A 12,537-nucleotide genomic window follows, 5' to 3' on the forward strand; every position below is an offset into this window, starting at 1 on the left:
ACCCTAACCCTAACCCTAACCCTAACCCTAACCCTAACCCTAACCCTAACCCTAACCCTAACCCTAACCCTAACCCTAACCCTAACCCTATTAACTTCTAAGTACCTATTTTCTATATACTTCTAGATACTATAGAACTAATATAGGTATTTATTACTTATACTCTAGATAATACTATAGAGTAGATCTACTAGTATATTAGTAAAGTGCACCTCTTAAAGATTATCTACTAAATTTATAATAACTTATAGCTATAAGATAAGTATTTTTCTTTTAAAGTAAGTAATACTAAAAATAGCTATTACTTATTAAAACGCGTATAGAGAGAGCCTACTATAAAGTAGGTAAATTAATAGCTAAAAGAGTAGCTTAACTACGCGTTACTAGAAATAGTTACTAGTACGTAGGATATAGCTACTATAAAGAGAATAAATATTACTTTCTCTAAAAAAGAGTAGAAGTATTAGAACTTTATAAAGTAGTTATAGAAGGTTAAAGTTAGTAAAGTAGCTAAAATAATTAACTATATAAAAGTAGTAGCTATAGCCTCCTATTTATAGGACTAGAAAGCTGTACTTTAGGCGTAGAGGGAGATATATAAAAAAAGTAAGTATTTATTTCTTTATATAAAGATAATAGTAGTAGCTCTCTAAGCTAAAGGCGATTCTTTTTATAGCGTAAGTAGTATATAAGATATAGTATATAAAACTTAAGAGATACTAACTACGCTATTATAAGTAAAATAGCAAGGTTATATAGATATAGTTTTAATAAAGAAAGAAGTAAAAAGCTTTTAGAATCTATTAGTATTAGTAAAATAAAATAAAATAGTAGATATTATTAGAAGTATAAAGTATTATTAGGTTATATCTACTCTTTATATAGAATACAAACGTCTAGAAAACGTCTTAAGTAAGAGAGTAAAAGTAATAAGTATAAAAAGGCGTAGAATAGTAATAGTAGTATAGGAGTAACTTTTCTATACGCTCTTTTAAGCTTATTATAAAAACTACGTAAAAAATAACTATACTACACGTTACTAATTATAGAACTAATACCTAGACTATAGTAAATAGTAGTAGATATTGCGATAAAAGTTTAAAATAGGTATCTTTACTTTAATACTAAAGAGTAGTATACTATACGCTTTTATAAAGCGTAGATCTATATACTATTTAGAAGATTAGATCTAAATAGTAATAACGTATAATAAGAATATATAGGAAACGTATAAGGCTATTAAACCTCTATTCTTAAGATATATAGTAGAAAAAGTACCTCTAGAGTAGCTATTTCTTAAGGTAGTAAATAAAGAAGATATAGAAGATTAGTTATTTATAGTACTACTTAAACCTATAGAAGATAGAGATAGGTCTTTTTAGAATCTTATAAATAAATATAAGATTCTTAACTTAGAGGATAAGTTTTATTAATATAAAGTCTCTTTATAGAATAGATAATTTATATAAGTAACTAAGTACTTCTAGCTATACTAATACGCTACTTTTTCTTTTCCTACTTACACGTAACTTAGCTTTTACTAAGCTACTACTAAGTAGAATAATTATAGTTGTAGTAGAGTTATTAGCTGTATATAAAAAAAGTAGACTAGGTTTTAGATTATATATAGAAGTAAATAGCATTCTTACTATAAACTACTATTAGATTCTGCTATTAGATTTTGCTATTAGATATTAGAATTAGCTGTTAGATTTTGCTGTTAAATAGTAGAATTCGCTATTAGATTTTGCTATTAGATATTAGAATTAGCTATTAAATATTAGAATTAGCTATTAGAATTAGCTGTTAGATTTTGCTGTTAAATCTTACTAGCGGATTTTGCTATTAGATATTAGAATTAGCTATTAGATTTTGCTGTTAGATTCTGCTGTTAGATTCTACTATTAGATTTTGCTATTAGATATTAGAATTAGCTGTTAAATATTAGAATTAGCAGTTGGAATTAGCTATTAGATTTCTAACGCACAGGCTAATTTTTCGAAGATTTAATAGCAAAATCCGCGATCTTAATAGGTATAGATTTTAATTAAAATTTAAGCTTTAAATAAGCTATATTACTCTTCTATATAAATAATATTACTTTTTTATATATATAATATTACTTTCTTAAAAAGTAGTATTACTCTTTTATAAGTATAATATTACTACTCTATATTACTCTATAATATACTAGTGTATATACTACTTTTTAGATAATAGTAGTCTTTTATTTTATATTTTAATATATATAGAAGTTAGTTTTTAGTTCTTAGAAGTTAATTTTTAGTTTTTAGTTCTTAGATATTATATATTAGTTCTTAGAAGTTAGTTCTTAGTTTTTAGAAATTAGTTCTTAGTTTTTAGAAATTAGTTTTTAGTTTTTAGAAGTTAGTTCTTAAATATTAGATATTAGTTCTTAAAAAGCTATCTCTTAGATTTAGTTTTCTAATCTAGTTTCTAGACTTTAAGTACTTAGTTCTTAGCTAATATTTCTAGTATATATACTATATCTTACTTAGTTCTCTATAAGAACTATTAATCTTAATATATATAGAGGAGCTATACCTAATCTAGACGTAGATCTAAAATTATAGCATAATTCTATACTAAAAGGTATAGCTAGAAATCCTCTATAGTAGCTGTGTAGCGTGTAGTTACGTAAGGAATATTAAAACTTTACTTCTATTTTTTAATATAGATATCTTAATAATAAGAGCAGCTATTAATAAACTAAGTAAAGATTTAAAATTCTTATATAATTCTATATAAAATAGCTTCTTTAGATTTTCTTTAGCTAGCTCTATTACTAGATTAACTAAGCTTAATCCTACTACCTTAATTTTACTCTTTATTTCTTATCTATCTCTTATTACTACTAATAAAACAGCTTAATCTTACTAGAATTAAGGATATCTTCTAAAGTAAGAACTATTAATCCTAATATATATAGAAAGATCTAGCTAGTATCTATTAAGCTAAAGGGTCTTATAGCTAGATCTCTCTAAGTAGATCTAGCTACGTTATTAGTTATAAAGTAGTATTAAAGCTAGATATACTTAGTATCTTATAATATAAAAAGGGTATAGAAAACCTTATAGATACTAGGATATTTATATATAAATATAAAGCGAAGGTTTAAGATTATATATAAGTATAAATAAAGTTATATAGATTCTACTATTATATTCTACTATTAAATATATAAGTACGTATTAGGATTTTGCTATTAGATTCTGCTGTTAGATTCTACTGTTAGATTCTGCTGTTAGATTTTCTATGCACAGACTAATTTTTAATAGATTCTGCTACAGAATCTTAGATCCTAATATACTTAGGCGCTGCACATCTTTAGCGACGCGTTTAACATCCGATATGAACCTAACCTAAAACGGCCCCTATACCTAGCTAATCAATTATCGTCCTTACCTATTGTCACCGAATGACGGCGTACTATCGCGCATTAATGCGATGCTTGCGCAAGTACTCTTCAAGGATCTGAGCGCACGTTTATCGCGCAAGCCGTAGTGTGAAGCGATAACGGGGTGGGAGACAGAAGAAAAGAAGATGAACATGAAGCGCATAGCTCTTGATTGGTGGCCTTTGAGCTTCAATCAAAACACGGCATGGAAGAAAGTAGGTGGAACGTCCGAAGACGATGGCGGACCAGCAGAGGAACTCATCGTCTGATCCTGGATACGCCAGATCAAACCCTGACTAGGTATTATCTCTGCGAATGCCAGGCATTCGAGGTCGTCCTTGGCTAATATTGTGTTCGTGCATACCTAGGAAGACGTCATGGATGGACGCTGTCCAACAGGCGAACTTGGCGCATCTCGGCCCGCCGCGGTTGCCGCCTGTCAGCCTCCCCATCACTGGACACCACACCTCAACTTGACCCGACCACTGCGCATACAAGCACCTGTTCACCACTTGATATTGCGCGATATCGGCACAGATGCTGATCGTACATACCATGGGATGTAAGACAAAAGTCTAGACCCTCGGTCGGTATTGTTCCGGTGCGGCCTTCTAAGTCATGGGAAACGAGTCGTCCATAGTAAAAACCTCCGCTCGCTTGGCGACGTTTTGAAACCGCATCCGTGCAGTCCATCAATCATGCGCACTATCATGCACACCACACGTGCGACATGAATAATTACCGCAGGCGAGGTGTGGGGTACATGCGGTCTTGCTCGTTCAGGGAGTAGGCGTCGCCTCTTCTAGCCTGGCGCTTGTGTATGGGGCGAAGAGTCGGAAATTTCAGGCATTGGTGGAGCTTCGACAACAGCGCTTTCTCATCTATTATATCTTGGCAACTGACACGAGAAGGACATTGTTCATGACTGGTGCCGGAATACTTGATGCGAGATGTCATAACGAAAGAGGCGGTCGTGGTGGGAGTATATATGGTACCTGGTACCTGTAATCGTGGAGAGACAGTTTATCTTTGACCTACAAGATCGCATCAACACCCATCTCCACCATCAAGGTTATATTTACTATGCGTTCTCTTACATTTGCTGCTGCAGTTGCAGCATTGTCTACTGCCAACGCGAAAGACATCTACGTGTCGCCAACAGGCACGGGAACGGGAACTTCTACCGCCCCCTTCGGCTCGATTCAATCTGCTGTCAACGCTGCCGTGGCTGGCGATGTGATTCTCCTTCGCGCAGGTACATACAAACCGACCACCAATGTCCAGATCACCAAGAGCGGCACTAGGACTCAGCCTATCACTCTCCGTTCTTTCGAGAAGGAGAAGGTCATCATCGATGGTGAGGGTATGCCTGGCACGCCATACGCCTTGGACGCGTCTCTACCGAACAAGGAGCGCGGTGCTTTCCATATCGAAAAGGCGAATTACTGGAAGTTTTACAACCTGGAGTAAGTACAGCCGGCTACCTTGATTATCACCATCACGCATACTGACCCATGTCCAGAATCATCAACGGCCCCTACGGTGTGTACGCCCGGGACGCCTCGCACAACCACTACGAGCTTTTGATCACTCACGACAACTACGAGACTGGCTTCCAGCTTCAGGGCGCATCGTCGAACAACACTGTCCTGTACCTCGACTCCTATCGCAACCGTGACCCGCGCAAGAACGGCGAGTCAGCCGACGGATTCGCATGCAAGGAAGGCTCAGGTGAGGGCAATGTCCTGCGCAATGCGCGTCTATGGGACAACGTTGATGACGGGCTCGACCTCTTCATGTTCGGATCACCCGTGACACTGGAAGAGGTATATGCGTGGGGTAACGGCTTCAACCGCTGGGGCTTCAGTTCTTTCGAGGGCGACGGCAACGGTTTCAAGCTCGGTATCACGGATAATCCGCCCGCCAACCACATCGTGCGCAACTCCATGGCTTTTGCAAATGCGAAGAAGGGCTTCATCGATAACGGAAACCCGGGTAGCTTGACTTTCGAGCGCAACACCGCGTGGAACAACGGTGACGTGGGCTTCAATCTGAGGAGCTCCAGCTCGACCATGAACAACAACATCGCTGTGGCAAATGTGGGTAGTGCGCAGGTTAGCTTGACCGCGTCGGGAATCAAGGCTACAGGTAACTCGTGGCAGTCGGGTAGCTGGTCTAACTCGAGTTTCACAAGTGTTGACCCATCTACGCTGAAGAAGGCGCGTGGTGCTGACGGTAGGGTGCCTGCGAGTGACTTTTTGCTACCGAAGAATGGTGCTGCTATTGGTGCGACTACGCGAACCGACGTTTGATTTGACTCTGCAGTGGAGGTGGTTGGGCGCCTTACTGTCTTTTCTTCTTGTAAATATTCCATTGCACACGCCTGTAAATATTGCAGTGTCCTATTCGTTGCATAACTTTTCTGCTAAGAGCCTTTGACATTGTGTACTTATCAGCAATGACTTGGAGCGATGATTTTCGACATTGAAGTGACTGTTTCAGTAGCAAGCCTTCCCTGCTCTCCAAGACTGTTGCCATTGGACGTTTTCCTGGTGGTGGTAATATACCTCTTTGATGCGTACCTTAGCGTACGTGCAAGACATGTGTCACGGAGGATAGGAGTGGGCCGTCCTCAATGGGTCGTCGCTGTAATTTCTGGGGTAGTATTGTTGCCATTGCGGGTCCGCGAGTACCTTACATGGGAGCGTTTGACAAAACAGGGGCAGACTCTCCCTGCATTCGTGGACAAGAAACGGACCGATATGGCTCTGACCACTTGGGGACTTGCCTGTGATTGAAGAATCAGACTGACAAAACCTGCATCAGATTTCCGCTCGGATCGATGATCCCGCCACGGCCACCTTCCCCAATTCTACGTGCACCCTGTGCGATCTACCATCACGAGGGTTCTTGGATGGAGCATTGTTGAGGTTTTCAGGCACTTTCGGCCCGAGGACTGGCCTAGCAGCCTCAGCTGAACCTGCACCGGCTCTCCTTCGGCGCTGAGTCTGCACCGAGGCGGATGTCGCGTCTATGCGTCCCAAACTCCGAAAAGATACATGCAGATACTTGAGTATACGCACGCTCATATGCCCGTCAAAAGAACAATGTAGTGACAACAACTCCTTCACTATATCTAGCATCACTTGATGGTCGTCAGTATATGTACATGTGCAGTCTTACCCATATGTCCCGGCGGATCCGTTAACAGTCTCTCTTGATGCGATGGAGGTGTAGATCTTCAAGCAAAAGTTGAGTTGTAACAGCACTACTGGGGTCTTCGCGTGTGCGCTAGCGTCCATCTCAACAGGGCAGGGGTTGGCGAAAAAGCGAGGAACACCAATAACAATGGGCATCTACGAGATTGCAAGCACCGAACAGAGCCCGACAGGAGCCCCATTCCTTCCACCGTCTCTACTGGCATGCAAGATTCCGATAATCAGCTAAGGTCTGGACGTCACGAGAGTGATGCGATGCGCACGCAATGCGCGCCGTTCGTAGGAACTAGGATTGCGGAACAGCGGCAAGTGGGCGAACCGTAGCTCGAAGCTAGTACTCTCCGTGCTCTATCGATGGGTACTTGCTTCCGCTTGTCGACTGTTACATTGGTCCACTTATCACGAGACGAACCGAATAATAACAGCTATAGCAGCGTTCTTATTCTACGAACAGTGATTCCAGATTATGGCTTGTGGAACTTGAATCCCACGACCCCGAGGCTACCTAGGTAGCGTTGAACAAGAATCTTCTTCTTCCATGGACCGAGATGCACGGATACGGTACAGCACAATCATACCCCGTCTCGGCTATCACGAGGTTTAACCCTAGTGCTGTCGCAGTCGCAGCAGCAGCATCGCTCCAGAACGTGGGGTGTTCGAGCGTAGCGATTGCGGCTTCCCCGCAATTGCAGTCGCAACATCGTTCGCGCCACAACATGCAGGGATCAAATCGCCTTACCTACCGATCCCGCAGTCATCGAGCTAATCATTCTGCGCTAGCGGGAGCGGAGACAAAATGGCATCAGTCGACCGTCCTGCATCACTGATTCAGGGACGCGCTGAGCGGAGATGCTTTACTACGCCAGACAACCAAGGATAAGAGAACAGTTTAAGATGCGTCCATTCGGAGTACAACATCGTATATCGTCAAAGGATGGGAGCCCCTTTTGAACAAGGAGCTACTGATGATACCTGGCAACGCTCGGATACGCACGTCGCGCGCGATGCGACAGTCTTTCTATGAGCGATTCATCAATACGATCAAGTAGCCACGGCAAGCTTGTCGACAATCAGACCGATCAACAGGTTTAGTCGACTATCTAGGTTTGCAAGTTCCGACATTCGGCTCGTGCAGAATCCAAGCCGAAATCATGCCGCCCATCGGGCCGCTTGACTCTTGACAAGTCCACTTGCCCACTCGTCCGCCACATCTTCAAACAATCATGACGTTCCGTGAGATCAAGAAAGGCGTACAATCGAGTCACCTTCCCAAACGCCAAGTCTAGCAAGCTGAAGAAGGAGAAGAGCGACTGTTGTAAAAGCATTGGGAGATCGAAAGTGTAGCATACCAGTAAGGCTATTAAGGCGTCCCATGGCGTCAACGTCGCGAGGCCTGACCGCCTGTAGGCATGCCCAAGAACAAGAAGCGAGATACGACAGTAGTGTCACACCAGAACACCAAAAGTTGTATGATCAGCCCCGCGTGTCGCCTAAATTACAAAGTGCCAGAGTGCTGGATCATGTTGTTGATGCGGCGGTCGGAACTTTCACATGGGATCGATGCTGCATCCCTGCCGGCATATCAAAGTTTAATCGTTGTACGCACTCGCTTGTTCGCGTATGACCACTCATGTTCCCGATTGTATCCCAGCTAGTTGATTCAGAGCCTGTAACCTAAGAATGTCTCACGGCACTTCTGCGGCTACCATCCCGGGCGGCACAAAACCCTCGATTCCGTGCAGTGCTAGCTCAAGTCATCTTGGAATGATTAACAAGTCCCCACCCTCTCTTTCCGCTTCTCCACTACAATACAAGAGGTCGCTCTTCAATCGTCTCCTGGAGGATCATCCCCTGTCAGTGTGACTTGTCTTCTTTTACCAGCGAGCATTCTGCCATAGCATTCACGCCTTTTTCGGATTCTTTCGGCCGGTTCTGTCGTCTCAAAAGTCTTACATCGATTTTTCCTACTCCTAGACCACCTCCAATGCGAACTCGATAGCGAACTACGAACACCGCAATGGGTTTCAAGCCGGACGCTGGCGTGATGTGCGCTATGACCATCACGTTTGGTGTCGCTACGATCCTCCTAGTCTGTCGCATAATTTCTCGAAGGATGACAAATGTGGCACTGTGGTTGGATGATTACTTTGCTATGGTTTCCTGGGTGGCGGCTGCTCTTTACTGTGGCTTTGCGTTATACTGTAAGTCGGGATCGACCAAACATCTCCAAAACTTTCTTCCCGGCCGCAAAGTACCAACGCACTGACTCTTACTCGACAGGGACGCTTGTAATGGGTCTCGGCCACGTCAAAGCAGACATTCCTCATCCCGCAGAGGAAGTTGACGAATATGCCCGGTTTGGGCTTTTCATGGCTGAGTTCCTATATGCATGGTCACTTGGAATGTCCAAGCTAGCTATCCTATGCTTCTATTGGCGCCTGTTCAGTGTCTCCAACATTCGACCAGGAATCTATATTCTCGGGGCATGCACCATAATCTGGCTCACCATTCGGACCTTCATGACTATTTTCCACTGCGTACCAGTCCAAGCATACTGGAACTTCAACATCAAAGACGCTGTGTGCACTATTGATCCCGGCAAGTTTATGTTCGGCACGACCCTGGTTCATCTTCTCCTCGAAATCTCAGTCTTGCTACTGCCCGTATTCCAGGTGGCCAGTCTCAGACTTCGCCCAGGTCAAAAGTTTGCTGTTGTGGCCATGTTCATGTTCGGTATCTTGTACGTCCCTTTCCAAATCTCGCTTTCTCCTTTGCTGCACTATCCTTGAACATCAATGACTGACTCTTTCTTGTAGTGTCTGTGCTGCGTCAATCGTTGTACTCATTGTGTGTATCAATCTGAACGCTAAGACGACAGAGATGTCAAGGGATGTCAAAGGCGTCATAATTTGGGCAGGCACGGAATCATACTTGGCTATCATCTCTTGTGAGTGTTTTCGCGATCCGAAATGACCAGCGTTTTGAGTACCGATGCTGACTTCTCCATCATCAGCATGTCTCCCCATAACAAGACCCGTCTTCCGCAAATTCCTGTCCAGCACCATACTTGCCTCCAAGTCCCACTCAACTGGCCCGAACCCTCTCAGCGATTTCAGCGGCAAGGGCATCAAACTTCGGAACAGTCATCGAACGAAAGAACTGGACGATAATAGTTCGGAGCGGCAACTCGCTCAACACGACGATGGGTCATCTGGCCGTGGTGATATGTACTATGAATCTTATGCGGAGCGCGGGGGATACAACAAAACTGTTGTTAGTCGCGTGGACGAGATACCTGACGGTAATGCCAACGCTCCAGGAACGTATGGCATTCAGGTCAGGAATGAGACTAATGTACGTTATGAATCCATCTGAATCAAAGTTTGAGGGCTATTTAACTTGCCCTCATCGAGAAATCTCTCCATACATTGTCATCATCATATATAGCTTGTAATAAGACTTACATTTTCCCTTCTTTCCTCTAACACTCTATGAGCAGTTTGTGGTGAACGATGGTGAGGGCAACTCGCTGAGTGATGATCAAGGAGAGGTTCAGCACAAATGTGTTCCGCTTAGTTCACGCAATAGAGAGTATAAAGTCACTATCGTAGCAAACAGAACGTTGAAGCAGCATGAAGTTCATATCTTGGAGAACTAAGGAGTCGGTGTACCGTCATTGAGAATTGGGAATCCTTCATCGTTGAAGTATACTGACTGGCCAGCGCGGTAAGAATGCTGAAGAGCAGTACATATCTTTCCCGCCTCAACAGCATCTTCTGCAAGGCTTGTCAAAGGGTTGTCAAAGAGAATCGCATTGGTAAACCCAGTAATATTTGTTTCATACGTCTGGGGGAAAAGCTTGAAGGCATCAGGCACGGTCTGCTTGCGAACGCCATGCTTATCCCGAATCTCGACGATACTAGCGGAACTGACGATACTGTGCCCTTTTGTACCGCACACGCGTGTTGAGTCCTCAAGCCCGTTTGTCGCTGTCCTAGCAAGATGTGTTGTCCAAACCTTACCATTGGTAAACTCAACGAAGCCCCAGGCATTATCAGCATCTCCGAACGCGGCGAGATCGGTGTATACAGCTCGTTGACCGATAGCTGTAACTCGCTTGACTTGGTTTTTCGGGTTTGTGAGGTTGGACGTTACGTCCAAAAGATACCGTCTAGTATGAAAGAGGTTCCGTGTTGATCTCTCCAGATACAGAGAGAACTTACGTGATAAATACCCATGTCAAGGAAAATGCCGCAAGAATGAGCAGCGAATGCAACGAAGTGACCTATGAATCTTAGCTTACGACATAAAGCATCTGATGCATATGCGTTCGCTTACCAGCAGGATCTTGGACGTCGCTCATCCAGGTCTCAACCGCGTGAATCTCTCCAAGTTCGCCGCTCTCAATAAGGTCCTTAGCCTCACAATACGACTTATCATCTGAATCAGAGTCAGCTTCATTCTTTGCCTGATGGGAAACGCATCCGCTCATCGGGGCAGTACACATACATCGTCGAGTAAACGGAACAAGGAATTTGAGATCTGGTCGAGACTGGGCCTTTTCTATCACAGTAGCGGCGGTGATAACGTCTACAGAGTTGGGCTTCTCACACATGACGTGTAGTACTAGAACATCTCGATAAGCCGCTTTTGGATGGCTTGAATGCTAAATGCTTGCGAACGTGGAGGGGTCAGCGTAACACAGGCAATGTGACATTGGGTCAAACTCGCAACGGCGGTCTCTACTTCGACGCAGGCGCTTGCAAGGAGATCAAGGTTGAGCAGGGTTATATCGACCACTTCACGGAGGATAAAGCGGTTTTGAGTAGAGGTCGAGAGAGAGAATTCCATATAGTTGTATTTGCGACTAGTTTCACAAATACGATTGAATCTATCCGCGCTCCACTTGGGAATGAGATCACGAGCAGAGGTGAACCGATCTGGGGTGTAGATGAGGAGGGAGAAGCCAAGACAGCTTTCAGGGAGTCTGGTGTGCCAAATCTTTGGATTATAGTTAGCTTCCTTCCCATAACCCGTTACGTATCCAAGCTGCTTGCGTTGCAGCTGAAAGCACTTAAGGAAGGTGTCACTCATCAGCCATATATGAGTTGAGAGCCATTGGTACTAGCTTGGGGATGAGATTCCTGTAGACTATATATTCACAACAAATACTTTCATCACCCCAACTAGTGTATCAACTACATACCCACGTTAGATCTACGTCACACTTTGATATTTCTTAGATCACGTTTTCCAATATGCACTGCGAGTAGAATCTAGTAGAATATACTGTGGTTACGGAGAGATACGTAGAGGGGTAGCTAAAGTTGCATAAAGAAGAGCCTCTCCAATATATAGTTCCACGGCTCTAATGTCTGCCCTGCCACGCTTACAACTAAGAAGTAGTCGATTCTCTATCGGCAGACGAGGTTGCCTCGCTTGGGAGTGCCCTTGTCGCACATGCACTGTTGGCCCTGAGCGCAGCGGTGGTTGATAGCCCACTTGCCGTTCACGCAGTACAGCTTTCTGTTGTCAGACTTCAGATCTACAATCCATAAGATGCAAAGACTTACCACTACAGCTCTGTCCTTGATACCACAAGCATGCGGGTCCGATTCGCCGCCGCCAAACGTGCAAGAGTCGCCGGCTGCGCGCAAGTCGCTGCCGCAGAAGTCGATGCCGCCACGGGCTTCGAGAGGAAAGCGGTTGACAGAAGAGAGATCTTCGACAGCAAGTGGGTTGGCAACGGCCAAGAATGGCACAAAGGCCAGAACGGAGAGGTACTTGGTAAGCTGCATATTGAGCGAAAGATTCGAGTATGAGTGAAGTGTTGTCGTTAAAGCTTGAATGAAGTGCTTCGATGGATTGACGATGGATCAAAGGCCTTTTATACATGAGAGA

The 12,537-nt window shown here is 43.4% G+C and overlaps 4 protein-coding genes across 4 annotated transcripts; 2 read left to right on the forward strand and 2 right to left on the reverse strand.

Moving 5' to 3' along the window:
• Positions 1-4,501: 4,501 nt before the first annotated feature.
• On the forward strand, positions 4,502-5,730 carry GT037_011138 (uncharacterized protein; the record flags this gene model as incomplete). Its single annotated transcript, XM_038936185.1, has 2 exons — positions 4,502-4,884; positions 4,941-5,730. 2 exons carry the CDS (start codon positions 4,502-4,504, stop codon positions 5,728-5,730), a joined length of 1,173 nt encoding a protein of 390 aa, XP_038781081.1.
• A 2,586-nt stretch (positions 5,731-8,316) lies between these two features.
• Positions 8,317-10,011, forward strand: GT037_011139 (uncharacterized protein; the record flags this gene model as incomplete). The annotated part of the gene is made up of 5 exons (XM_038936186.1): positions 8,317-8,493; positions 8,636-8,837; positions 8,917-9,376; positions 9,453-9,583; positions 9,650-10,011. 5 exons carry the CDS (start codon positions 8,317-8,319, stop codon positions 10,009-10,011), a joined length of 1,332 nt encoding a protein of 443 aa, XP_038781082.1.
• Positions 10,012-10,290: 279 nt separating this feature from the next.
• On the reverse strand, positions 10,291-11,251 carry GT037_011140 (uncharacterized protein; the record flags this gene model as incomplete). The annotated part of the gene is made up of 4 exons (XM_038936187.1): positions 10,291-10,752; positions 10,860-10,921; positions 10,975-11,076; positions 11,146-11,251. 4 exons carry the CDS (start codon positions 11,249-11,251, stop codon positions 10,291-10,293), a joined length of 732 nt encoding a protein of 243 aa, XP_038781083.1.
• Positions 11,252-12,050: 799 nt separating this feature from the next.
• Positions 12,051-12,434, reverse strand: GT037_011141 (uncharacterized protein; the record flags this gene model as incomplete). The annotated part of the gene is made up of 2 exons (XM_038936188.1): positions 12,051-12,158; positions 12,210-12,434. 2 exons carry the CDS (start codon positions 12,432-12,434, stop codon positions 12,051-12,053), a joined length of 333 nt encoding a protein of 110 aa, XP_038781084.1.
• Between the last annotated feature and the right edge of the window lie 103 nt (positions 12,435-12,537).

This window comes from Alternaria burnsii (assembly GCF_013036055.1).
Source record: "Alternaria burnsii strain CBS107.38 chromosome Unknown 28, whole genome shotgun sequence".
Lineage (NCBI taxonomy): Eukaryota > Fungi > Ascomycota > Dothideomycetes > Pleosporales > Pleosporaceae > Alternaria > Alternaria burnsii.